Here is a 27,860-nt window from a genome sequence, read left to right on the forward strand (position 1 = left end):
CGGCAGTAGCCAACCAGTCCTAAAAACGACCGGAGGGCTGAAACATTCTGGGGAAGGGGCAATTTGGCAATCGAGTCAATTCTTTTGTGCTTGATCTCGCGTTTACCGTGCGTGATAATCGTACCCCAATATATCACCTTGTTTTCCAAAATCAGGGCCTTTTTTGGGTTTATTTTGCAACCAATCTGTTGTAGGAGTTCCAGGAGTTCGGACAGAAGCTCGATGTGCTCTGCCTTGGTGTCTGTCTGCCGTAATAGGTTGTCCACATACTGGACCAGAAATTCGGGGCGAGAAGATTTTGACAAACCATTTGCCAGCTGTCGGTGGAAAATGGAGGGGGAGTTGTGGAATCCTTGTGGAAGGCATGTCCATGTGTACTGCTGACTTTTAAAAGTGAAGGCAAATTTGTATTGGCACGCTTTTGCCAATGGAATGGACCAGAATCCATTACTGATGTCCAAAATCACTGGAGGCAGGAAGGGTCCCAGAGAACTGGAAAGTGGCTAATGTAACACTCCTGTCTAAGAAGGGAGGGAGGCAGACAATGGGAAATTATAGGCCGGTTAGCCTGACTTCGGTCATCAGTCAGATTTTAGAGTGCATTATTAAAGATGAGATCGCGGAATACTTGGAAGTGCATGATAAAATAGGACTGATTCAGCACGGCTTCGTCAAGGATGTCTGACAAATCTGTTAGAGTTCTTTGAGGAAGTAACAAGGAAGTTAGACAAAGGAGAACCAGTGGATGTGATTTATTTAGATTTCTAGAAGTCATTTGACAAGCTGCCGCATAAGAGACTGTTAAATAAGTTAAGAGCCCATGGTGTGAAGGGTAAAATCCTGGTATGGATAGACGATTGGCTGACTGGCAGAAGGCAGAGAGTGGGGATAAAGGGGTGTTTTTGAGGATGGCAGCCAGTGACTAGTGTTGTGTTTCAGGGGTCGGCGCTGGGATGACAGCTTTTCACAATATACATTAGTGATCTGGAAGAAGGAACTGAAGGCACTGTTGCTAAGTTTGCAGATGATACAAAGGTCTGTAGTTAGGCAGGTAGTATTGAGGAAGCAGGCGGGCTGCAGAAGGACTTGGACAGGCTAGGAGAGTGGGCAAAGAAGTGGCAGTTGGAATACAATGTAGAAAAGTGTGAGGTTAAGCACTTTGGAAGGAGAAATGGAGGCATAGACTATTTTCTAAATGGGAAGATGCTTAGGAAATCAGAAGCACAAAGGGACTTGGAAGTCCTTGTTCACGATTCTCTTCGGGTTAATGTAGTGATCTCTGTATGTGCATGTACATAAGGGGTTAATGTGATGATCACTAGAGGGCAGTACCAACAGGGGTATAAAAGCAACCGCATTGTGCCTCTCTCTTTCTCTTTTGGGTGTACTGTGACAAGAGCAGGAGTAGAGATTAACTCAGAGTGTTAGTGTAGTTAAACGTAGTTGCTGTATTTAGACCTTGTTAACCTTACTACTAGTATTAATATTAAAGTAAAGAACTCATAAAATTATTGTTTTAGTTACTCAATAAATCTTTTGTTACTACTGAACGACTTTGAGTCTTTTTCATCAAGATTCAGAAAACCTCATCAGCAATAGCATTGAGGAACATATAGTACATTCAGTAGTATATCATAACATTCTACAGAAGAGTAATAAAGCAGTTAACGTGCAGGTGAGGAAGTTAGGAAGACAAATGCAATGTTTGCATTCATGTTGAGAGGGCCAGAATATAAGATCAGGGATGTACTTCTGAGGCTATATAAAGCTCTGTTCAGACCCCAATTGGAGTATTCTGAACAGTTTTGGGTGCCGTATCTAAGGAAGGATGTGCTGGCCTTGGAAAGGGTCCAGATGAGGTTCACAAGAACCTGGAGTGAAGAGCTTGTCATATGAGGAACGGTTGAGGACTCTGAGTCTGTACTCGTTGGAGTTTAGAATGATATGGGGGGATTATAATGAAACTTACAGGATACTGCGAGGCCTGGATAGAGTGGACATGGAGAGGATGTTTCCACTTGTAGGAAAAACTAGAACAGAGGACACAATCTCAGACTAAAGGGACGATCCTTTAAAACAGAGATGAGGAGGAATTTCTTCAGCCAGAGGATGGTGCATCTGTGGAACCCTTTGCCGCAGAAGGCTGTGGAGGCCAAATCACTGAGCGTCTTTAAGACAGAGATAGATAGGTTTTTGATCAATAAGGGAATCAGGGGTTATGGGGAGAAGGCAGGAGAATGGGGATGAGAAAAATATCAGCCATGATTGAATGGCGGAGCAAACTCAATGGACCGAGTGGCCTAATTCTGCTCCTGTGACTTATGATCGGCCTGAACTTTTACTCGACGGGCTACTTCCAGCCATCAAGTGGGGACCTGTCGGGGATCTCACAGAGCTCGATGTACAGGTTCATCTGTGCCATCACGAAGGCCCTATATGCACAGTCTGCACAATACATCCATTTCAATATGGACTGAGCCCACCAGGATGCCCGGACAATTGGGTTCGCCACCATCGCCGAGATCTCCCAGGTCCCAACCATTGGCGACTCTGAATCTAGTCAACTCAACTAAGATCCTGCTCTGGCTAGCAGGGAGGTGAAGGCAACTGGGTCAGCTTCTCTCCCCACCAGAGCACCCGGATCATCAGAATCTCCAAAGATTGCTACCCACTCACTCAGTGTTACTTTCTTTCCCCAAACCCTTGACAGTATCTCGGTGACCCTCCTCCAGGAACCCACGGGCTTCGGACATGCCCATAACATGTGGGTATGATTCACAGGGGTCGCAGCACAGCGCACACATTGGTCATCCACCCCGGGAAGAACCGATTCATCCTTAGTCCGCCCCAAAATTGCCATCCAATTCTGCCCCCAGCTACATCGGCTAGAAGCACAGTTTCAACACACAACTCTACCTCACAACCAGTTCATTTAATTCTAAAAATGTCACTATATTATCGGATTGCATAACTGAAGATTAGTACAATATAAGCAGCAGTTCCCTCCAGTTAAATATTGGGAAGACTGAGTTCATTATCTTCAGTGCTCACAACAATCTCCATTCCTTGCTCCATCCAAACTCCATCCCTCTCCTTGACCATTGTCTGAGGATGAACAAGACTGCTCACAACCTTGTTGTCGTATTTGACTCAGATGAAATTTCAGTCACGTGTTTGTGCCACTGCGCAGACCACCTACTTTCACTTCTGCAACTTTGCCCATCTTTATCCGTGCCTCAACATATCTGTTGTCAAAACTGTCAACCGTGTGGTTGTTACATCTTTTCTACTTCAAGGTGACTGTAAATTGTTGTCATTTATTTTCAAAGGTAAGCAAGTAGTATTTTTCATCCTTAACCTTGCACCAATGGTTCCTACTTAGTGAATCAATATAATGGGCGTCATTCTCCGACCCCCCGCCGGGTCGGAGAATGGCCGTTGGCCGCCGTGAATCCCGCCCCCGCCGAAGTCTCCGAAGGGAGAAAAGTCGGCGGGGCGTTAATGGCGCCGCTGCCGCGGAGACTGTCACGGGTCTGCGCAAGGCAGCCGATTTTCGGCCTGCCGATATTCTCCCTTCCGGATGGGCCGAAGTCCCGTCGACGTGTTGACCGTTCACGTCGACGTCAATCAAACCTCCTTTTCATCGGCGTGACCCGGTGCTCCAGGCTCACGCCGATCAGCGAGGAGGTGAGTGACGGCCTGGGGGGTTGGCTCTGGGCAGGAAATGGCGTGGCCGCAGACTGATTGCGTGAGGAGAGGTGTGTCTCGGCTTGTGTGTGTGTGCGGCGGGGGGGGGGGGGGGTGGTTAGAGTAGGCTGGGCTCCGGGGGAGTGCCGGGAGGGGGTCCGTGCCGGGGTGGAGGTTGGGGGTTGTGGAGGGGGTCCGTGCCGGGGTGGAGGTTGGGGGGGGTCCGTGCTGGGGTGGAGGTTGGGGAGGGGGTCCGTGCCGGGGTGGAGGTTGGGGGTTGGGGAGGGGGTCCGTGCCGGGGTGGAGGTTGGGGGGGGGGGGTCCGTGCTGGGGTGGAGGTTGGGGGTTGGGGAGGGGGTCCGTGCCGGGGTGGAGGTTGGGGGGGGGGGTCCGTGCTGGGGTGGAGGTTGGGGGTTGGGGAGGGGGTCCGTGCTGGGGTGGAGGTTGGGGAGGGGGTCCGTGCCGGGGTGGAGGTTGGGGGTTGGGGAGGGGGTCCGTGCCGGGGTGGAGGTTGGTGGGGGGGTCCGTGCTGGAGTGGAGGTTGGGGGTTGGGGAGGGGATCCGTGCCGGGGTGGAGGTTGGGGAGGGTCCGTGCTGGGGTGGAGGTTGGGGGTTGGGGAGGGGGTCAGTGCCGGGGTGGAGGTTGGGGGTTGGGGAGGGGGTCCGTGCCGCGGTGGAGGTTGGGGGGGGGTCCGTGCTGGGGTGGAGGTTGGGGAGGGGGTCCGTGCCGGGGTGGAGGTTGGGGAGGGGGTCCGTGCCGGGGTGGAGGTTGGGGGTTGGGGAGGGGGTCCGTGCCGGGGTGGAGGTTGGGGGGGGGGTCCGTGCTGGAGTGGAGGTTGGGGGTTGGGGAGGGGATCCGTGCCGGGGTGGAGGTTGGGGGGGGTCCGTGCTGGGGTGGAGGTTGGGGGTTGGGGAGGGGGTCCGTGCCGGGGTGGAGGTTGGGGGTTGGGAAGGGGGTCCGTGCCGGGGTGGAGGTTGGGGGGGGGGTCCGTGCTGGGGTGGAGGTTGGGGAGGGGGTCCGTGCCGGGGTGGAGGTTGGGGAGGGGGTCCGTGCCGGGGTGGAGGTTGGGGGGGGGGTCCATGCTGGGGTGGAGGTTGGGGAGGGGGTCCATGCCGGGGTGGAGGTTGGGGGGGGGGGTCCGTGCTGGGGTGGAGGTTGGGGAGGGGGTCCGTGCCGGGGTGGAGGTTGGGGGGGGGTCCGTGCTGGGGTGGAGGTTGGGGGTTGTGGAGGGGGTCCGTGCCGGGGTGGAGGTTGGGGGGGGTCCGTGCTGGGGTGGAGGTTGGGGAGGGGGTCCATGCCGGGGTGGAGGTTGGGGGTTGGGGAGGGGGTCCGTGCCGGGGTGGAGGTTGGGGGGGGGGGGTCCGTGCTGGGGTGGAGGTTGGGGGTTGGGGAGGGGGTCCGTGCCGGGGTGGAGGTTGGGGGGGGGTCCGTGCTGGGGTGGAGGTTGGGGGTTGGGGAGGGGGTCCGTGCTGGGGTGGAGGTTGGGGAGGGGGTCCGTGCCGGGGTGGAGGTTGGGCGTTGGGGAGGGGGTCCGTGCCGGGGTGGAGGTTGGTGGGGGGGTCCGTGCTGGAGTGGAGGTTGGGGGTTGGGGAGGGGATCCGTGCCGGGGTGGAGGTTGGGGGGGGTCCGTGCTGGGGTGGAGGTTGGGGGTTGGGGAGGGGGTCCGTGCCGGGGTGGAGGTTGGGGGTTGGGGAGGGGGTCCGTGCCGGGGTGGAGGTTGGGGGGGGGTCGGTGCTGGGGTGGAGGTTGGGGAGGGGGTCCGTGCCGGGGTGGAGGTTGGGGAGGGGGTCCGTGCCGGGGTGGAGGTTGGGGGTTGGGGAGGGGGTCCGTGCCGGGGTGGAGGTTGGGGGGGGGGTCCGTGCTGGAGTGGAGGTTGGGGGTTGGGGAGGGGATCCGTGCCGGGGTGGAGGTTGGGGGGGGTCCGTGCTGGGGTGGAGGTTGGGGGTTGGGGAGGGGGTCCGTGCCGGGGTGGAGGTTGGGGGTTGGGGACGGGGTCCGTGCCGGGGTGGAGGTTGGGGGGGGGGTCCGTGCTGGGGTGGAGGTTGGGGAGGGGGTCCGTGCCGGGGTGGAGGTTGGGGAGGGGGTCCGTGCCGGGGTGGAGGTTGGGGGGGGGGGGGTCCATGCTGGGGTGGAGGTTGGGGAGGGGGTCCGTGCCGGGGTGGAGGTTGGGGGGGGTGTCCGTGCTGGGGTGGAGGTTGGGCAGGGGGTCCGTGCCGGGGTGGAGGTTGGGGGGGGGTCCGTGCTGGGGTGGAGGTTGGGGGTTGGGGAGGGGGTCCGTGCCGGGGTGGAGGTTGGGGGGGGGTCTGTGCTGGGGTGGAGGTTGGGGGGGGGGGTCCGTGCTGGGGTGGAGGTTGGGGAGGGGGTCCATGCCGGGTTGGAGGTTGGGGGGGGGGTCCGTGCAGGGGTGGAGGTTGGGGGTTGGGGAGGGGGTCCGTGCCGGGGTGGAGGTTGGGGCGGGGGTCCATGCTGGGGTGGAGGTTGGGGGGGGGATCCGTACTGGGGTGGGTGATGGGAGGGCAAATGAGTTGGTCCACCTGGCCAGGTGCCAGCCTCCAACAGTTGGACCCATGCGGTCCATGCCACCTGGCTGGGGGGAGGAGGGGATATGGGCAATGATGACATGTCGTCGTTCACCTCCCCCCCACCAGGCCGTCATGTTTTCAGACCATCCAGCGATGTTGGCCGCCGTGGTGGCAGCCGCTCATGTCTATGTTGCCCTGGATGAGGAGGAGGAGGAGGAGGAGCGTGCCAGAGAGGCGGCGCAGGCTTCCGCTGAGGGGCAGGCGGCAGCCGCCCAGGCTGGAGGGACACCTGACCGACAGGACGAGGAGTGGGAGGAGGACGTCGTGGCCCCACGGCAACGGAGGCACGCGAGGGCGCCCCGTGTGTACCGGCCCCGGCAGTCATACCAGGACCTCACGGACCGGCAATGCAGGAGGAGACTCCGGATGAGCCGGGAAACCGTGGCACACATCTGCCACCTGCTGGCACACCTGTCACCGCGTGGCACTGGCGGGGGACACCCTCTCCCCGTGTCCGTCAAGGTTACGGTGGCCCTGAACTTTTATGCAACGGGGTCATTCCAGGCACCGAGTGGGGACCTGTCCGGCATATCGCAGACATCGGTGCATCGGTGCATCCGGGCAGTGACAGATGCCCTTTATGCCATGGCGCACCGCTACATCCGCTTCCCCGTGGACCGGGCCAGCCAAGATGCCCGGGCCGTGGGCTTCTCTGCCGTTGCCGGGTTCCCCATGGTCCAGGGCGCGATCGATGGGATGCACGTCGCCGTGCGGCCACCTGCAGAGAACAGGGCCGTGTTCACTAATAGGAAGGGGACCTATTCAATGAACGTACAGGTGGCCTGCGACCACCGCATGATGATCCTGCACGTCTGCGCCCGTCACCCAGGCAGTGTACACGACTCATTTGTGTTGTCGCGGTCATCCATCCCCGGCATGTACGAGGGACGCCAACCCCGGCTGAGGGGCTGGTTGCTGGGCGACAGGGGCTACCCATTGCGATCGTGGCTGATGACGCCTATACGGAGGCCACGCAATGAGGCGGAGAACCGCTACAATGATGCCCATGTAGCGACAAGGGGAGTCCTAGAGAGGTGCTTTGGCGTGCTGAAGATGCGTTTCAGGTGCCTGGACCTCTCTGGGGGCGCCCTCCAGTATCGGTCAGATAGGGTCGGCCGCATCATTGTGGTGTGCTGCGTCCTGCACAACATAGCCCAGCAGAGGGGCGATGTGCCGCAGGCAGAGGAGGGCGGAGTGGAGGAGCAGCAGGAAGAGGCGCAGTCCTCCCCAGATGAGGGGGATGGGGGCAATGGTCAGGGCAGACGGGGTAGACACAGGCGGGTGGCTGTCCACCGTTACCGGCTGGCCCAGCGGGCACGGGACAGACTGATAGACGCCCGCTTCACTGACTAGATGGGCGTGGGAATCGGGTAGTATGGCCACAGACCGCACACCATGACAACAGCCGACCACCCACACCCCCCACCCATCCACCCACCCAGCACCCTCACCCCCCTCCCCAACCCCACACACCCCACCCGCATGCACACCACCCCCCCACCCCCAATTGCCGATCCACCGGCGGCACAACGGGCCGGGCTCACCCAGTTGCGGGTGGACGCGTGTCTATCGCAGGCCATGGAGGATGATGACAACCCGCCTCCGATGAGCTCCTGGCTCTACATCGTTGGACTATGTCTGACCCATGGCCACAGTACCACCATCCACCCGGACCATCCCTGCATGCGGCTGTGACACTGCAGCGCACGGTCCCGTCCTCTGCCCGGGGGATGTTGATGGCGGCCCAGGGGAAGGGGGCCACTCACCTGGGGCTGAGGTAAGACCACCCGTCACACACACACTTGCGCTCAACGTACATGACACGCCCGCACACTTTGGACAGAGCACAAAGGCAGCTTCGGTAGGTGTAACATTGACTTTAATAACCAAAGGAGTTCATGCACGTGCCCTAGCCCCTAAAACTCATCTGTGCCCTGCACCCGTGCCAACTTACTCAGTGGCTAATTGTTTGGCCTTACGGGCCCTTTGACTACGTCTACGTGGTTCCCCAGACGGTACAGCAGAACTGGAGGTGGACTCCTGTGATTCCTGCCCTCTGACACCGGATCCCTTTGGTGGCCGTTTCCTGAGGCGTCCTGGCCTAGATGGGCCAGGCTGCGGCCCGGGCGACTGGGATGGCGAGCTGCCAGCCTGTCCTGCCCGTTGCCCACCCGATGCACCTGGGACGGAAGGGGGGAGTCCGAGGTGTCGCGGTGTACCGGGACCTCCCCTACAGAGGGAGCCGGGACGGACCACACCACCTCCTCCTCCCTCGGGGTGCCCGATGGCCCCCAGGCCTCTACATGGGTGGGGGATGCGAACGGACTGGCCATCCGACGCGCCCCCGACATCTGGCGCTGCCAGTCCTGGAGGCCCGTGCTGGTATCGACAGGGGTCTGCAGGTTTGCAGCCATGGAGCCCAGGGGGTTGTCGATCCCTGTCTGCGACAGTGCGACGCCAGCTCGCACATGGCCACTGGCGCCGATGCCCTCAGCGATGGCCTGCTGAGACTGGGCCATGGCCTGCAGAGACTGGGCCATGGCCTGCAGAGACTGGGCTATGGCCTGCTGAGACTGGGCCATGGCCTGCTGAGACTGGGCCATGGCCTGCTGAGACTGGGCTATGGCGTTGAGCGCCTCTGCCATCTGGCGCTGGCACTGGCTCATGGCCTCCTGTGAGAGGGCAGCCATTTCCTGGGCCACAGACGCCGCCTGCACGGAAGGCCCCAGGATAGCTCATTTCGGGCCGCAGACTATCGGCCCATTTTTATGACGTGACGCAAGTGGGATTTGCGCCGTTTTTTGCGCCGATCGGCGGAGTTTCCGCCGATAACGGAGAATTTCGCCCAATATCTTCACCAATCTGTTCCACATGCAGTTGAAGTGCAAGCACTATCCAGTGCTGCACAATTAAAGGAATTCTCATCTGACACATCCATCATGGAATTAAAGCTACTTGTGTCCAGTATAATTTGTTCAAAGTTATAATTATCTTTATTATGTTCACTTTGTTTACTGCAGTTTATCACACAATGGCACCTTGAGTGTCATTCATTATTGTAATATAATAATCTTTATTGTCAAAAGTAGGTTGACACTGCAATGAAGTCACCATGAAAAGCTCCTTGTCACCACACTTTGGCACCTGTTCAGCTACATGGAGGGAAAACTCAGAATGTCCAAATTGCCCCAAAACACATCTTTCGGGACTAGTTGGAGAAAACCGGAGCTCCCAGAGGAAAATCATGCAGACACGGGGAGAATGTGCAGCCTCCACACGGACAGTGACCCAAGTTGTGAAGCAGCAGTGCTAACCACTGTGCTACCATGCCGCCCAACCAAGACAAATTAACGAGTTCATATGTTCCAGTTTGATAAACAAATAACCAGAGTGTGCTGACAAGTTAACAAGACATTACTAAAGTCAAAAAGGATCAATAAACAAGTTAACAAGACATTACTAAAGTCAAAAAGGATCAATACACAAAAGCTCAGTGTTCCTGGCCAGGTCTACCTTCAACCAGATTGATCAGATTAGAATAACGTGCGCACAACTCTTTCTGATGAACCCTCACATCAGAATCCAGTAATCTCATGGTCTCTGTCTGTAATGGGTTGCGTAAAATATATAAAAACATTAAACCAATGTCTCATTGTTCTTAGTTTCCGAATTTGTATTAAGTGATACAGATAATTCTGTAAAAACGCAAAGTATATTTAGCTTTTAGGGAGCAACACTTTGTAACAATTTGAAATAAATTCCAGGATCTCTGAATAATATGATATCCATTATCAGAAAATGTATTTCCAGACAGGAAGGTGTTCAGACACTCTCCACTTTGTCATTGACAATTTTAACGTTGTGATGAGGAGCAAATCCTTTTACACACACAGGCACACGCTCATAGACACACGCGCGCACAGACAAACACACATCCTCTGTGCAGTGTGAACTTACTGATGAGTCAAAAGTTTAAACGACCAAGTGAATCCCTTTCCACACGGAGTAGGTGAACAGTCTCAGACCAGTGTGAACTATTGTTGTTCCACATTTGTATTTTGCTGTAATAGCCAGATTTGCTGAAGGTGCTCTTGTCCTCATTCTGCCTGTATTTAATTATTCTATTACATTGGAACCCATATCTGCTATCCATACAACTTTGAAATCTGGTAATCAAACTGAGTCTTCTATTTTATATCATAGTGAAAAGTGCCACTTGTTTTAAAAATTTCATCGTATTACGAATGTTGAACTTTACAAGATCGGTTATGTTTTAGATGCCTTCTTTAACTTAAGATGAAATAGAATTTTCGGAAAAGCGGGATGGTAATCATACCGTGCATCTCTGATTGGATAAGGGCCCATGTGATCCTGTGAAAATGGGAGAGAAATTCAAATAGAAACCTTTGAAAACAAGTGACAGTTTTTGCATGAGGACATAGTATCTGATAGTGAAGTGACTTTTTTTTAAAACACAGAGTGATAGGAGCTGAAGCAAAGAAGCAACTGCTGTGAAGAAGGGCACCCTGAAGGGGGGGTGATATGCAGTAATTTGATTTTATCCAGTGATATGACAGAGGTTGTGGTAAACATTGGTTCCAGTGATATAGATAGAGGCCGGGATTCTCCCCTACCCGGCGGGGCGGGGGGTCCCGGCGGAATGGAGAGGCGGGAACCACTCCGACGTCGGTCCGGCCCAAAGGTGCGGATTTCTCCGCAACTTTAGGGGCCAAGCCCTCACCGTGAGGGGCTAGCCCCGCGCCGGAGTGGTTGGCGCACCGCCGACCGGCTGGAAAGGCCTTTGGCCCCACACCAGCGGGGGCAAAAGGACTTCGCTGGGCGGTGGAAGTCCGCGCATGCGTGGGAGCGTCAGCGGCTGCTGACGTCATCCCCGCGCATGCACAGCGGGGGGGGGTCTCTTCCGCGTCGGCCATGGTGAAGGCTGTGGCCCAGGCGGAGGGAAAGGAGTGCCCTCATGGCACAGGCCCACCCGCGGATCGGTGGGCCCCGATCGTGGGCCAGGCCGCCGTGGAGGCACCCCTCAGGGCCAGATCGCTCCCAGGACCCCGGAGCCCGCCCGCGCTGCCAGTCCCGCCGGGAAGGTAGGTGGTTTGATTCACGCCGGTGGGACTGGCATGACAGCAGTGGGACTTCGGCCCATCGCAGGCTGGAGAATCGCCGGGGGGCGGGGGGGCTCGCCGCCGGTGCCGGAGAATTCGGCGGCCGGCAGGGGCGGGATTCTCCGACCCCCCCCGCCGGGTCGGAGAATCGGCGGGGGCTGGCGTGAATCCCGCCCAGAATGAGGGATGAGACCTTGCATTAAAAAATTTTGAGAGCTAGGGTGTAGACTAAAGAGCAAGACCTTAAAGGTTGTCATCTCGGGATCACGCCCAGTGCCACGTGCTAGCAAGTATAGAAAGATGAGAATGGGATGAATGCGTGACTCAAGAGTTGGTGCTGGAGAGAGGAGTTCAGATCCCTGGATCACTGGGATCGTCACTGAGGAAGGTGCACCTGTACAAGTGGGACAGTCTGCACCTGAATCAGACTGAAATAAATATCCTTGTGGGTAATGCTGTTGAGAGGGATTTAAACTAGTTCAGCAGGGGAGGGAACACAGAATGTTAATGCAGTAGGGACACAGTATGCTGAGTTTCAAGGAAGTAAGGCAACGCTGGATGGCCTCTATTTAAATGCTAAAACTATCATAGGTAAGACAGACGAATTAAGGGCATGTATTGACATGTGGAGTTGTGATGTTGTTGACATCACAGGGATGTGGTTGAGGGAGGAGGAGGACTGGCAACTCAATATTCCAGAGTACACTATCTTCAGGTGGAACAAGGGAGCGTGTCAAAGAGGAGGTGGTGTTGCATTATTAATTAAGAAATCTGTTACTGCAGTAAGGAGGGACGATATCTTGGAAGAGTCTTCGAATGAGGCTTTATGGGTAGACCTTACAAATAAAATGGGGGAAGTCATACTGCTGGGATTGTATTATAGATCATCAAATAGTCAGTGGACAGCAGAGGAGAAGATTTGCATTGTAGACAATTCGCTGAGGTGTGCAAAACCAATAATTGAGTCATTATATTAGGTGATTTCAACTTTCCGAATATTGATTGGGATAGATACAGTGCAAAGGATTTAGAAAGAGAGCAGATTTCTTGAAATGTATTCAAGATAGTTTTTATGTCAACATGTTGAAGGCCCAACAAGGGATAGTGCAGTGCTGGACCAAGTTCAGGGCAATGAAGCCAGACAGGTGATCAAGGTTGCAGTGGGTGAGCATTTTAATGATAGCAATCACAACACTGAAAGTATTAAGTGTCATGGAAAAGGAAAAGGATTGTCTGCAAAAAAGGGTTTTGGAATGGGGGAAAGCTGATTTTATTAAAATAAGACAGGATCTGGTTAAAGTAGATGGGGAACAGCTACTTCTGGGTAAATTTACAGCAGAAAAATGGGGGGGGGGGTCAAAATGGAATTGGCCAGAATACAGGTCCAACATGTCCCCTTTAAGGCTAAATGTAGGAGAAACATGTGAAGAGAACCCTGTATGTCTAGGAATAGGAAGGAAAATAACAAAGAACAATACAGCACATGAACAGGCCCTTCGGCCCTCATAGACCTTAAACCTATTCCCCCTGGTGAATGACCCCTCCACCCTGGAAAAGAATGCCTGCCCATCCACTCTATCCATGCCTTTCATGATCTTGTAAACCTCTATCAGGTCAGCCCTCAACCTCTGTCTTTCTAATTAAAACAGTCCGAGTCTATTCAGCCTCTCCACATAACTAATACCCTCCAGACCAGGCAACATTCTGGTAAACCTCCTCTGCAGCCTCTCCAAAGCCTCCACATCCTTCTGGTAGTGTGGCCACCAGAATTGTGCGCAATATTCCAAGTGCAACCTTGCCAAGGTTCTATACAACTGTTGCATGACTTGCCAGTTTTTATACTTGGTGCACCGTATGCTTTCTTGACCACCTTGTCCACTTATGTTGCGACCTTCAAAGGTCTGTGGACCTGCACGCCCAGTTCTCTTTGACTTTCTATATTCCGAAGAGTTTTGTCATTTACGGTATATGTCCCCTCTATGTTAGACCTACCGAAATGCATTACCTCACGTTTGTCTGGATTAAACTCCATTTGCCATTTCTCTGTCCAAGTCTCCAACCTATCTATGTCCTGCTGTATCTTCTGACAATTCTCAACACCATCTGCCACCCCACCAACCTTGGTGTCATCCGCGAACTTACTAATCAGACTGGCTATATTTTCCTCCAAATCGTTCATGTACACTACAAACAACAGAGGCCCCAGCACAGATCCCTGTGGAACACCACTAGTCATAACCTTCCATTCAGAAAAACACCCTTATACTGCTACTCTTTGCCTTCTGTGACAGAGCCAGTTCTGTATCCATCTTACCACCTCACCTTTGATTCCGTGTAACTTCACCTGTTGTACCAGTCTGCCATGAGGCACCTTGTCTGAGGCTTTACTGATGTCCGTAAACCATATCCACTGCCCTCCCCTCATCAATAATCTTTGTCACCTCCTCAAAATACTCAATCAAGTTAGTGAGGCACGACCTTCCCTTCACAAAACCAAGCTGTCTATCGCTTATGAGTCCATTTGTTTCCAAATGGATATAAATCCTGTCCCTGAGAATCCTCTCCAATAATTTACCTACTACCGACGTGAGGCTCACCAGCCTAGTTTCCAAGATTATCCCTGCTACCTTTCTTCAACAGCGATACCACATTAGCTATTCTCCAGTCCATTGGGTTCTCACCTGTAGCCAATGAGGATACAAAAATGTCAGTCAAGGCCCTAGCAATTTCCTCCCTTGCTTCCCTCAGTATTCTGGGGTAAATCCCATCTGGCCCAGGAGACTTATCCACCTTAATATCTTTTAAAAGACCTAATACCTCCTTTTTTAAAAAAAACATTTTATTAGTGTATTTGTGGTTTTTATAATAATAACAATAACAGCAACATAAACATGGTACATAAAACATTTCCATTCCTATCACGTTCTTCACACCCCCAATCAATGAAACAATAGCCTAATCCCCCCCCCCCCCCCCCCCCCCCCCCACAACTAGATTTCTGCATCTGCTGACATTTTAATTTTCTATGAGAAAGTCGACGAACGGCTGCCGCCTCCGGACGAACCCTAACATTGAACCTCTCAGGGCGAACTTTATTTTCTCGAGAATGAGAAACCCAGCCATGTCACTAACCCAGGTCTCTAATTTCGGGGGCTTCGAGTCCCACCACATTAACAGTATCCGTCTCCGGGCTACCAGGGAGGCAAAAGCCAAAACGTCAGCCTCTCTCGCCCCCTGGACTCCTGGCTCTTCCGACACTACAAAGATCGCCACCCCATGACTCTGCACCACCTGTGTTTTAAGTATTGTGGACAGAGCCTTCACAAAACCCTCCAAGCTTCGGGCATACCCAAAACATATGGACACCTCCTCCTTTTCGATGTTAACCTGATCCAGACTGCCCACACACCTACCCAAGAATCATCTTCCACAAGGTGATGCAAAGTACTCATTTAGTACCTCGTCCATTTCCTCTGGCTCAACATATAGATCCCCCCACTGTCCTTAAGTGGTCCAATCCTATCCTTGGCCACCCTCTTGCTTTTTACATATGAATAAAAAGCTCATAAAAGAAAGGCTTTGAACAGGTACAAAGAGAGCAAATCCGCAGAGGCCCTCGTGGAGTATAAAAAGTGCAGGGAGGAACTCAAAAAGTAATTAGGAGAGCAAAGAGGGGGCATGAAAAAGCACTGACGGGTAAGAGGAGTGAAATCCCAAGATATTCCATAATTATGATAAATAAGTTTGCAGATGACACAAAGATTGGCCAGGAGGTTGCCAGTGAAGTAGAAGGTCTTAGTTTACAGGAGGATATAGACGGATTAGTCAGATTGGTAGATGGAATTTAACCCTGAAAAGTGTGAGGCACTTCGGAAGGATAACACGACAGGGAGTACTCAATGAATGGAAGGACATTACGAAGTTCAAAGGATCAGAGTGATCTTGGGGTGCTTATCCACAAATTCCTCAAGGTGACAGGCCAGGTTAATAGGGTAGTCAAGAAGACATATGGGACACTTGGCTTTATCAGTCATGGCATAGATTATAAGAGCAGAGAGGATATGTTGGAGCTGTACAGGACTTTGTTTAGGCCACAGCTGGAGGACTGTGTGCAGTCCTGATCGCCCCAGTATAGGAAGGAAGCTGCTACAGAGGGTGCAGAGGAGATTCACCAGGATGTTGCCTGAGAAGGAACATTTTAACGGGATAAGCTCAGGTTGTCTTTGGAGCAGAGAAGGCTGAGATGGGACCTTATTGAGGTGTATAAGATCATGAGGGGTATGTACAGGGTGGATAGAAAGCAGCTGTTCCTCTTAGTTGAAGTGTCAATAAAAAGGGGGCATACTTTTATGGTGAAAAGCAGGAGGTTAAGAGGTGATTTGAGGAAAAACAATTGTCACCCAGAGGGTGGTGGGAATCTGGAGTGCACCGTCTGAGGGGTGGGGTGGGGGGTGGTGGGTAGCTGAGGAAGAAAACCTCATAATCTTTATATAGTACCTGGATGATCACTTGAAATGTGATAACATTCAAGGCTATGGGCCAAACACTGGGGAGTCGTATTAGTGTTGATTAAAGTTTATTTTTTTGTCAGTGCAGGCTTGATGGGCTGAAGGGCCTCTTATGCACTATATGATACTATGTTTTGTGTTAGCAACCAAGCAAGATTATTGTAAGAATTAGTTCTGCATTTGAAAGGAAGAGGACAGAAATTACAGGACTTTTCAGTATTTAATGAGCAAGAAGTTGCAACCATAGGCCTTCTGGTGAAAATTGAACCTAGAAAGTTCAGGCTGTGTGGAACAATGTTTGAAGGACACTGTAAGTTTCAACCTGGCGTGACAAGGAGAAGTGAGTGGACTGGAGAGCCAGCGTAACTTCAAATTGTTCTTGCAATGCTACAGATTTACTGGAAGTGCAGCATATGTCGATTGGGTTAGCTAGTTTATGCAAAAGTATGTGTATCGGTTGCCGGTTAAGAAATGTTGAATCTAGGTTGGGGTTAGTTTGTTGCAGTAAATGTCTTAAATTGCAACATCTCCTCCTTGGGTTACTTCCATTGGTCACTAGGAAATTTGGTTCTTTTAATAGTCATTGATCTACAAGAACTAGCAAAATCTATCAAATTCTAACCAAGCCTCATAAGCATTTAACAGATTGTTTTTTGTGTTGATTTCATCTAGGGACGTAATTATCCATCGCACAAAATACTTTACTTCTGCTTTCACTTCTTGTAGGAAGCAACCATACTAGTGTCCACTTTCATTGTGTAGTAACCTATGTTCACATATTCACTACTTTCACTAGCTATATGATGCAGGTTCAAATGGTACAGGCATAGCACCGGAGGAATAGAATATTCTAATGTTATTCTGCTGTTGAAAAAGGCGTCAACCAAATAACTACAGTCATTCAGTTAAATTTCTGTAATGGATAATTAGATTTCTGTTAAATGGATAAAAACCAGATGGTGAAGTACAAAGCAAGGCACAGATCTTTTCCTTGCTAGTAGTTTTATTCACAGGATTCAACCTTACAGATCTCTGCCTCCCAACTATTATTCAAGATTATTTGAAGATAAAGATAGATAGTTATTTTGAGAATAAAGGGTTATGGTGTACAGGCGGGAAAGTGGAGCTGAGTCCACAAAAGATCAGCCATGATCACATTGAATGGCGGAGCAGGCTTGAAGGGCCAGATGGCCTACTCCTGCTCCTAGTTCTTATGTTCCAAGTGTCCCATTTAACTTTCCTTGTACACTTTTTATAATAAACATCAACAACCTGGGCTTACCATTTGACCAGAAACGCAAACAGACTCGCCATATAAACACTGTGACTACAAGAGTAGGTCAGAGGCCATAATCAATCCATGGGGTTACAGGGATGGGCCGCAAGAGTGCGCCTCGGTAGAGTGCTTTTTCAGTGGGTTGGTGCATACTCGATGGGCCAAATGGTCATCTGCACTGGAGGGATTGCACAAAATCCTGCGGCATGTAACTCATTTCCTGACTCCCGAAAGCCTGTCCAAAATCTACGAGACACAAGTCAGGTGTCTAATGGATCGCTCTCCCCTTGCTTGGATGAGTGGAGCTCCAACAACACTCCGGATGCTTGACACCATGTAGGGGCTGGTTTAGCACAGGGCTAAATCGCTGGCTTTGAAAGCAGACCAAGGCAGGCCAGCAGCACAGTTCAATTCCCGTACCAGCCTCCCCGAACAGGAGCCGGAATGTGGCGACTAGGGGCTTTTCACAGTAACTTCATTTGAAGCCTACTATTGACATTAAGCGATTTTCATTTCATTCACCATCCACAAACATTCACTCCCTTCACTACTGATGCACAGTAGTAGCAGTGTGTACTACAGAAACTTACGAAGGCTACATAGGCATCATGTTCCAAATCAATGAATACTACCACCTAGAAGGACAAGGGCAACAGACACATGAGAATATCACCACCTCTAAGTTCCCCTCCAAGTTACTCACCATCCTCACTTGGAACTATATCAGTATTCTTCAATGTTGTTCGGTCATCCTGGAACTCCGTCCCAAAGAGCACTGTGGGTGTACCGACACTACATGGACTGCAGCAGTTCAAGAAGTAGCTCACCACAAACCTCTCAAGGACAATTGGGAATGGGCAATAAATGCTGGCCTGGCCAGTGAAATCCACAACCCTTGAATATAAAAAAACAAAAGAATCAATTAGTTAATGGGAAGGTGTAACAGGCCCTGGTGGGGCACTGGAACAAAAATCAAAACATCCAAGGAAACATTTCTAGTCAAACCGAAATGTAATTCCTGGGGATGATGATGACCCCAACTCCTGTTGGGCACTGTACCTAAAACAAAACGTCAAAGGCAATTTAACTAACTAAACCAAAATATAATTCTTGGGAAGATGCTGCGCCCGAGCCCCTGGTCATGTAAGTGCTGAAGTGTGCCCCACTCCACGGCCACCCAGCTGCACTTATAGCCACATTAAAGAGACTGGAAGAAAAAAGGTGCAGAGAGCAAATTAAAGGCTGTTTCAATTACCTATTGGGGAAGAGTCCTCTATTCCTAATTATCATTTGTAATCATCTCAAGCTATTTATGAAGAACAGTTTTAATTTTTTTGCACATAATACAGAGGCAGTCACTTGCGTGGTCTTTTTTCTCGCTACCCTTCCATGGCCAACCAGTAACAATTCTTATTCTTTATACCGATAACTTCAGATATTGCATCCCTATCATTTTTATCTTTTCTTCACCGAGTTTCAATCCTAAATTGTGAGCCTTGAGAGTGGAATAAACATACCTCTGTGACAGAACTAGATTTTCTTAACTTAAAGTTGGTAACATTTCTGGTTCTAATCTTCTATCAACAATGTGCAATGTGTATTTTTTAAAAGTTAAATTTCAGGTATGTCAAAAATCAACATTTTCCCAGTCATCTGCATTTTCTGAACTACAGCCTGAAAAGCTGAGAAGGGTCAAGAGCAGGAATTCAAGGCAACCAATCCACCTCTAAGTTACATACGATTTTAATGAGGACATGTTAACATTATTTCTTAATTGCTGATGAAAGTCCTAAAATTCTCTTTCTGATGTCATTGTGGAATATTGTCACAAGGCTCCAGTCGTTCAGAAGAATACCCACTAACCACCACAGGGTAGGAAGAGAAGGGCAATAAATCTGAATTTACCACCATTGCCCATATCCTGAGGACATATGATTAAAAATCAGTTTATCCTGCTCATTTTTCTTTTCTGCACTTTCCCTGCTGTCCCCAAAAAAGGGCTGTCCAGCTTTGATCAGGTCTTTGCTGTGGTTTTTGGAGATGTGTGGGAGCACAATGGAGAAATGGGAGAAAGATGCCATGTTTTAATTATGTTGTAACAGAATGATTCAGAGTATGCTGTTCAAGAGTATGCGCTTCAAGAACTGAACTGATTTTAATTCATTAAATTAAAATTTTAATCTATGTCTGTTCAGAATATTAACTGAATTTAATTTATCTGCAGCTATCATCTGTCCTGATCCTCCAGTTATTGATGACGGAATAGCTTCATCATCACCCTCTGGAGATAATTGGGAATATGGAATGGTCGTAAAATATACATGCACCGGTGACAAATCATTGATTGGTACAAAAGAACTTGTTTGTATTGCAAATGGCCATTGGGACAATGCACCACCTAAGTGCAAAGGTACTTAAGTCAGGGTCAGATTTATTTTTAAATTGCCATTTTTCAGCTGAATTTAATCCATACTTGTTTTTCAGATAAGTTCCACCAATAGTCACTGAATTAATCATGTGCAGAAACAAAATACTGCAAATGTTATAAATGGGGATAAAAAGCAAATACCATCAGCATCTGTGAAAAGAGGAATAACGGCCAGGATTTTCTGCCATCATTCGTGTTGGGCAGGTTTGGTGGCAAGTAGAAGATATTCCATACTGCTATTCCATACGTTGTTGGAAATGCAGGACACGATCACCCCTCCCCCATTAATGGCAGGTCACATTTCTTGCTGTTCAACATTGGGAGGCTCATTGTACCACATTAGCGTATCATTATTAGGCCCTTACACCGGAATCATACCCCATGCCAAATGATGTGTTCACGGCAGTGTGCTGTCATAACAGCTCAATGTACGACTGATTTCAAAGGCGTGCACCTGGTAAGCAGTGCTCAAGGTGAGCTCAGAGGTGAGCACAGCACTTGTGCACCTGTTGTGCATCTTCGTCGGGAGAGGGGGGGGGACAGGGGAATGAGTCAATGGGAACATGACTGAGTGGGGGTGGGAATGGGGGTGAGTGGGGGTGAACGTGGGTGCGGCATGTTTTCTGGGTCTGGAAGCCATAACTTCCAGGCAAACTCCAAAGTCTGCTAGCTTATGCAGAGGTGGCCTTCAAATATGGCACCCAGTTCATCGAAGGGTCGAGGTGATGGCAAGACAGGCGAATCAGAGCAATACGCTTCTGGAATCCATGTTTGCCAATTGTTTCGACTAAATGCTGCACAATGTGACAGAAAGATCTGCCATTGCCATCGGCGGGCTCAACACCACTTTTTACGCCCAACATCAGACTTGTCAATATTTGCGATGATTGCGCCCAATGTTTTTGTCTCAGGTTTATTACCTTTCATCAGAACTAGAATATTAGGTATTTAACAGGATGTAAGTGCAGAGGAAGCAAAGGCGGCTGGGATAGGGAGGAAAGAACAAAATAAATGTTTGTGATGCGGTGGAAAGCAGGACTGATTACATGACAGAAGGATTGATGGTGCAGGACAGAAGAGGTAGTAAGTCACTGTCCACAAAGGACCAAAAGCAGCCGCCCCCCCCCCCCCCCCCCCCCCCCCCACCCCCACCCCCACCCCCACGTCAAGGGCCTCTCTACCCATTCTCACTGGGGAGTCTATCAGCAGCAAGCATGGGATCAAATCAGCCTGTGATTGGAGGATCTGCTCCACTAATTCTGTCATGCACAAGCACGGGGACGTCTTTCCTCTCATTGGCCCTGTGATTCATTTTTCCCAGATGTTTTGGGGCTCTTAAGGGCAAATTCTCATGCTGCTCCCATGTATTTTGAACGTTGCTAATTTATTAGACTCTTTGTCCAATATTAATCATTGTATCAGCTGAAATTACCTTCAATAAGATTTCAGAAGGCAAAAAATATTTTCCTTCAACCCCATCACAAATGTTGTTCCTTAGCCTCCTGACTCCATCCTCTCCCTGGAAAATGTCAGATATGAAACTAGGCTGGGATATTGCACTTTCTTTTGCCATGGACATAAATGGCAAAGGGGGAGCGAAATATCCTGAAAGGCCAAAAAACAAGATTTGGGATGGCCAGATTTCCCAGAACAATAGTTCCTGCCCCAGCTAGGGACATAATGGGGTTCCACCATGAAAGGCCGAGAACCCTATTAACATACATTTAAATCCCATTAGCAGACCTCCCAGCAGTAACCTCCCCCATGCTGAAATATCTGGCCTTGGAGGCATGACATCACATGAGCATGGTTTACAACTTTTTTTAGGAGGGGGAACTGACGAGCTCACATCCAAGGGGAGTTTGAAGGTGAGCATGCAGTTCTGCACAGGTCACCATGGAGTCTAGGATGAGAGAAAGCACTGGGGAGCTCAAGGCGGGGGGTGGTGGATCAAGCAACAGTGCTTGTGTTCTGGAGGCTTCAGAGCCAGCTTCAGTCTGGGGAGTGATGGGGGGGGTTTCATGGGGTTGGGAAGAGCTGGACCGCACAGGGCATGCGCATTGGGCGGGGGAGGGGGTCAGTGGGTGCACTGGATTGGTAAGGAGGGCACTGGGGCTGGAATCTGGGAGGATGGGAATGACGGCACCAGAGTGGCTGAAGAAGGAGTGGGGGCGGGGGGCTGCAGATGGGGCGAGGAAGTGGCATCAGCGTATCTTGGAGGAGGGGAAACGGTTTGGCCCCTGAAATGGGGGAAAGATTCAGCAACAAGAGGGGAAGGAAGACATTTTTTGAAGCTCACCCACCCTGAAACATAAATCTTCAGCCGATGGGCCTTAGTCTTCCCAAGGGGCCTTATAATAATAATCTTTATCAGTGTCACAAGGTAGCTCGCCGCAGCACAGCATGGCTGACAGAAGCCGGGAGACCCCACTTTTCCTCAAATCCCCTCTAAATCTCCTGCTCCCTATCTTAAATCTACGCCAACTGGTTATTGACTCCACTACTAAGGGCAAAGGTTTTTCCAATCTACCCTATCTATATCCCTCATAAATTCCACACCCCAATGAGATCCTTCCTCAGTCTTTTCTGCTGTAAGCATGATAACCTCAGCCTATCTGGCCTCCCTTCATTGCTGAAGCACTCTAGCTCAGGTAACATCCTGGTGAATCTTCTCTGCACCCTTTCTACTGCAATCACATCATAATGCAGCGACCAGAACTGCACATAGTGCTCCAGCTGTGGCCTAATGAGCATTTTATACAGCTCCATCATAACCTCTCTGCTGTTATATTCTATGTCTTACAGCACCAGGTTAAAGTCCAACAGGTTTGTTTCGATGTCACTAGCTTTCGGAGCGCTGCTCCTTCCTCAGGTGAATGCAGAGGTCTGTTCCAGAAACACATATATAGACAAATTCAAAGATGCCAAACAATGCTAGGAATGCGAGCATTAGCAGGTGATTAAATCTTTACAGATCCAGAGATGGGGTAACCCCAGGTTAAAGAGGTGTAAATTGTATCAAGCCAGGACAATTGGTAGGATTTTGCAGGCCAGATGGTGGGGGATGAATGTAATGCGACATGAATCCCAGGTCCCGGTTGAGGCTGCACTCATGTGTGCGGAACTTGGCTATAAGTTTCTGCTCGGCGATTCTGCGTTGTCGCGGGTCCTGAAGGCCGCCTTGGAGAACGCTTACCCGGAGATCAGAGGCTGAATGCCCTTGACTGCTGAAGTGTTCCCCGACTGGAAGGGAACATTCCTGCCTGGTGATTGTTGCGCGATGTCCGTTCATTCGTTGTCGCAGCGTCTGCATGGTCTCGCCAATGTACCACGCTTCGGGACATCCTTTCCTGCAGCGTATGAGGTAGACAACGTTGGCCGAGTCGCACGAGTATGTACCGCGTACCTGGTGGGTGGTGTTCTCACGTGTAATAGTGGTATCCATGTCAATGATCTGGCACGTCTTGCAGAGATTGCCATGACAGGGTTGTGTGGTCCCTGGTCTGAAGACTGGGTAGTTTGCTGCAAACAATGGTTCGTTTGAGGTTGCGCGGTTGTTTGAAGGCAACTAGTGGGGGTGTGGGGATGACCTTGGCAAGATGTTCATCGTCATCAATGACGTGTTGAAGGCTGTGAAGAAGATGACGTAGTTTCTCCGCTCCGGGGAAGTACTGGACGACGAAGGGTATTCTGTCGGTTGTGTCCCATGTTTGTCTTCTGAGGAGGTCGGTCCGGTTTTTCGCTGTGGCGCGTTGGAACTGTCGATCGATGAGTCGAGTGCCATATCCCGTTCGTACGAGGGCATCTTTCAACGTCTGTAGATGTCTGTTACGCTCCTCCTCGTCTGAGCAGATCCTGTGTATACGGAGCGCTTGTCCATAGGGGATGGCTTCTTTAATGTGTTTAGGGTGGAAGCTGGAGAAGTGGAGCATCATGAGGTTATCCGTGGGTTTGCGGTAAAGCGACGTGCTGAGGTGACCGTCCTTGATGGAGACGAGTGTGTCCAAGAATGCAACTGATTTTGGAGAGTAGTCCATGGTGAGTCTGATGGTTGGATGGAACTTATTAATGTCATCGTGTAGTCGTTTCAGTGATTCTTCGCCGTGGGTCCAAAGGAAAAAAATGTCATCGATGTATCTGGTGTATAAAGTCGGTTGAAGGTCCTGTGCGGTGAGTAAGTCCTGTTCAAACTTGTGCATGAAGATGTTGGCGTATTGAGGTGCGAATTTGGTCCCCATGGCTGTTCCGTGCGTCTGGATGAAGAACCTGTTGTCGAAGGTGAAGACGTTGTGATCCAGAATGAAGCAGATGAGTTGCAGAATTGCGTCTGGAGATTGGCAGTTGTCGGTGTTGAGTACTGAGGCTGTTGCAGCAATGCCGTCGTCATGGGGCATGCTGGTGTAGAGTGCCGAGACGTCCATTGTGACGAGGAATGTTCCTGGTTCAACTGGTCCATGGGTGCTGAGTTTCTGTAGGAAGTCCGTCGTGTCGCGCCAGAAGCTGGGTGTACCTTGTACGATGGGCTTCAAGATGCCCTCGATGTAGCCAGAGAGGTTCTCACACAGGGTCCCATTGCCTGAAACGATAGGGCGGCCTGGTGTGTTGGCCTTATGTATTTTCGGGAGGCAGTAGAGATCTCCAATGCGGGGAGTACATGGGATGAGAGCACGTAGGGTGCTCTGAAGATCTGGATCCAAGGTCTTGATCAGTCTGTTAAGTTGACGGATGTGTTCCTTGGTCGGATCTGCGGGTAACTGTCTGTAGTGTTCTTGGTTGTTCAGTTGTCGGTATACTTCTTTGCAGTAGTCCGTTCTGTTCAGTACGACAGATACCCCCCTTTGTCTGCTGGTTTGATGACGATGCTGTGGTTGGTCTTGAGAGCGCGGATGGCATTGCGTTGTGCTTGGGTGACGTTCGGGGTTGTCATCCTGATGCGTTCCTGATGCACATACTGTAAACACTGTTGGCATATCATTTGCAGCCCCGACCCAGTACTCTCCAGGGCCCCCACAATTCTCTGCCTCCAATGGGCCGAATATCCAACAGCATGGTTCACTTGTGCTTTCAAAAATCGTGAAAGCGGCATCATGGCTGATGAGGGAGAGAGAAGAGGTAGGACACGTAGAGGCACGACCATAGTCTGCTGGGCCGGACACTGGCCGGATTGGCTGGGGGGTTGGAGGGGGGGGGGGGTGCCTGCCAGGGCCAAGGGGGAACGGCCGTGTGGCAGGGGTGACTCCCCACAAGACTGGGTTGATGTCAGGCATGGACCGCCATTGCCACGGCCTGCAAGGCAGCCATATTGCTGCGCACCCCACTGACCACCCACCTTGTCCTTGAATCTGTAGTGGCACCGGCCATATGGGTGCCCCCCACCCCAGACTCCACCCTACCCTCCGCCATACCACCCCCCTCGGCTGCCACCCACTGGTGGGGCATCACTTGGCCCATCCAAGGGCAACGCCCACAGTAGCCTCTACGGGGCTCCGGATGGAGGCCATGGAGCATACTATTGGCAAGGGCGGCGCCAACCAACAGTACCCCTGGCAGCAGGAATGGGCACCAGGGACAGAGCCATGGGTGTGGGGAGGGGGACATGCAGGGGCAGAGCCCGCTGTGCCAACCGAGGGCACCGTGTAGCTCGGTGGACCTGGTTGGGCACGGTGGTACACACCATTCTAACGTGTTGGCCTTTCACCCCCTGTAGACATTGGATATTGAAGTTCATGACATATTCTTCATTCCAAATGGCATGACCTTAAATTGATACAGACTATTTAATGTCACAAAAAACAAAATTTCCTTCGCTCTAAGGCACTTGCCAATATAATAATAATCTTTATTGTCACAAGTAGGCTTACATTAACATGGCAATTAAGTTAGTGTGAAAAGCCCCCAGTCGCCACATTTCGGCATCTGTTCGGGTACACAGAGGGAGAATTCAGAATATCTAATTCACGTAACAGCATGTCTTTCGGGACTTGTGGGAGGAAACCTGGTGGAAACCCATGCAGACACCTTTAAGTAAGTCAAGTTTGGTAATAAAATTGGCTTCCCCCACCTTTTCAACACAGTCTTCCAAACGGAAAATAGCGTACGAATCTGACTTCATAACTACATTGATCTTTCTATGGTCTGCACATAATTGTTGTGTTCCATCCAGTTTTGGTACCATGACAATCAGTGAGGTTCAATTGCTGCAACTCACTTCAATAATATCGTGTTTAAGCATAGCGTCAATCTCCTTTTGTACCTATGCTATATTTGCACTTCCCAATTTATTCTCACACTCACGTACAGCTCTATGTGACTGTAATAACTCTTTTAGGTCATTTTTATTTTACTCTGGACGGCAATTCAATAATTTATCCCAATTGTTTAATACATTCTCATCGTGCAATTCAATTTGAGGAATGGCAAATTCAGAATAATCGGGATTTATCTCTTCTCCCTGAGTTATAACAACAAACACTTCCTCCTTTCCAGCATGCTAGCATAGTGGTTAGCACTATGGCTTCATAGCGACAGGGCCACAGGTTTGATTCCTGGCTTGGGTCACTGTCTATGCAGAGTCTGCACGGTCTCTCCGTGTCTGCGTAGGTTTCCTCCAGGTGCTCCAGTTTCCTCCCACAAGTCCCAAAATATGTGTTGTTAGGTGAATTGGATGTTCTGAATCCTCCCTCAGTGTACCCGAACAGACACCGCAATGTGGTGACTAGGGGTTTTTCACAGTAACTTCATTGAAGAGTTAATGTAAGCCTACTTGTGGCATAAGAACATAAGAACTAGTAGCAGGAGTAGGCCATCTGGCCCCTCGAACCTGCTCCAACATTCAATGAGATCATGGCTGATCTTTTGTGGACTCAGCTCCACTTTCCGGCCCGAACACCATAACCCTTAATCCCTTTATTCTTCAAAAAACTATCTATCTTTATCTTAAAAACATTTAATAAAGGAGCCTCTACTGCTTCACTGGGCAAGGAATTCCATAGATTCACAACCCTTTGGGTGAAGAAGTTCCTCCTAAACTCAGTCCTAAATCTACTTCCCCTTATTTTGAGGCTATGTCCCCTTGTTCTGCTTTCACCCGCCAGTGGAAACAACCTGCCCGCATCTATCCTATCTATTCCCTTCATAATTTTATATGTTTCTATAAGATCCTCCCTCATCATTCTAAATTCCAACGAGTACAGTCCCAGTCTACTCAACCTCTCCTCGTAATCCAACCCCTTCAGCTCTGGGATTAACCTAGTGAAACGCCTCTGCACACCCGCCAGTGCAAGTACGTCCTTTCTCAAGTAAGGAGACCAAAACTGAACACAATACTCCAGGTGTGGCCTCACTAACACCGTATACAATTGCAGCATAACCTTCCTAGTCTTAAACTCCATCCCTCTAGCAATGAAGGACAAAATTCCATTTGCCTTCTTAATTACCTGTTGCACCTGTAAACCAACTTTTTGCGACTCATGCACTAGCACACCCAGGTCTCTCTGCACAGCAGCATGTTTTAATATTTTAGCATTTAAATAATAATCCCTTTTGCTGTTATTCCTACCAAAATGGATAACCTCACATTTGTCAACATTGTATTCCATCTGCCAGACCCTAGCCCATTCACTTAGCCTATCCAAATCCCTCTGCAGGCTTCCAGTATCCTCTGCACTTTTTGCTTTACCACTCATCGTAGTGTCGTCTGCAAACTTGGACACATTGCCCTTGGTCCCCAACTCATCTCTGTAAATTGTGAACAATTGTGGGCCCATCACTGATCCCTGAGGGACACCACTAGCTACTGATTGCCAACCAGAGAAACACCCATTAATCCCCACTCTTTGCTTTCTATTAATTAACCAATCTTCTATCCATGCTACTACTTTCCCCTTAATGCCATGCATCTTTATCTTATGCAGCAACCTTTTGTGTGGCACCTTGTCAAAGGCTTTCTGGAAATCCAGATATACCACATCCATTGGCTCCCCGTTATCTACCGCACTGGTAATGTCCTCAAAAAATTCCACTAAATTAGTTAGGCACGACCTGCCCTTTATGAACCCATGCTGCGTCTGCCCAATGGGACAATTTCCATCCAGATGCCTCGCTATTTCTTCCTTGATGATAGATTCCAGCATATTCCCTACTATCGAAGTTAAGTTCACTGGCCTATAATTACCCGCTTTCTGCCTACCTCCTTTTTTAAACAGTGGTGTCACGTTTGCTAATTTCTAATCCGCCAGGACCACCCCAGAGTCTATTGA

At 50.4% G+C, this 27,860-nt stretch overlaps 1 protein-coding gene across 1 annotated transcript in view; it reads left to right on the forward strand.

The window, feature by feature from the left end:
- LOC140393517 (membrane cofactor protein-like) overlaps positions 1-27,860 on the forward strand; it is a 307,321-nt gene that overhangs the window by 114,733 nt on the left and 164,728 nt on the right. Inside the window, exon 5 of the mRNA XM_072479828.1 lies at positions 19,399-19,584. Coding sequence (XP_072335929.1) covers positions 19,399-19,584 — 186 coding nt within the window. The remainder of the gene's footprint in view (positions 1-19,398; positions 19,585-27,860) is intronic.

Source organism: Scyliorhinus torazame, chromosome 17 (assembly GCF_047496885.1).
Source record: "Scyliorhinus torazame isolate Kashiwa2021f chromosome 17, sScyTor2.1, whole genome shotgun sequence".
Classification (NCBI taxonomy): Eukaryota; Metazoa; Chordata; class Chondrichthyes; order Carcharhiniformes; family Scyliorhinidae; genus Scyliorhinus; species Scyliorhinus torazame.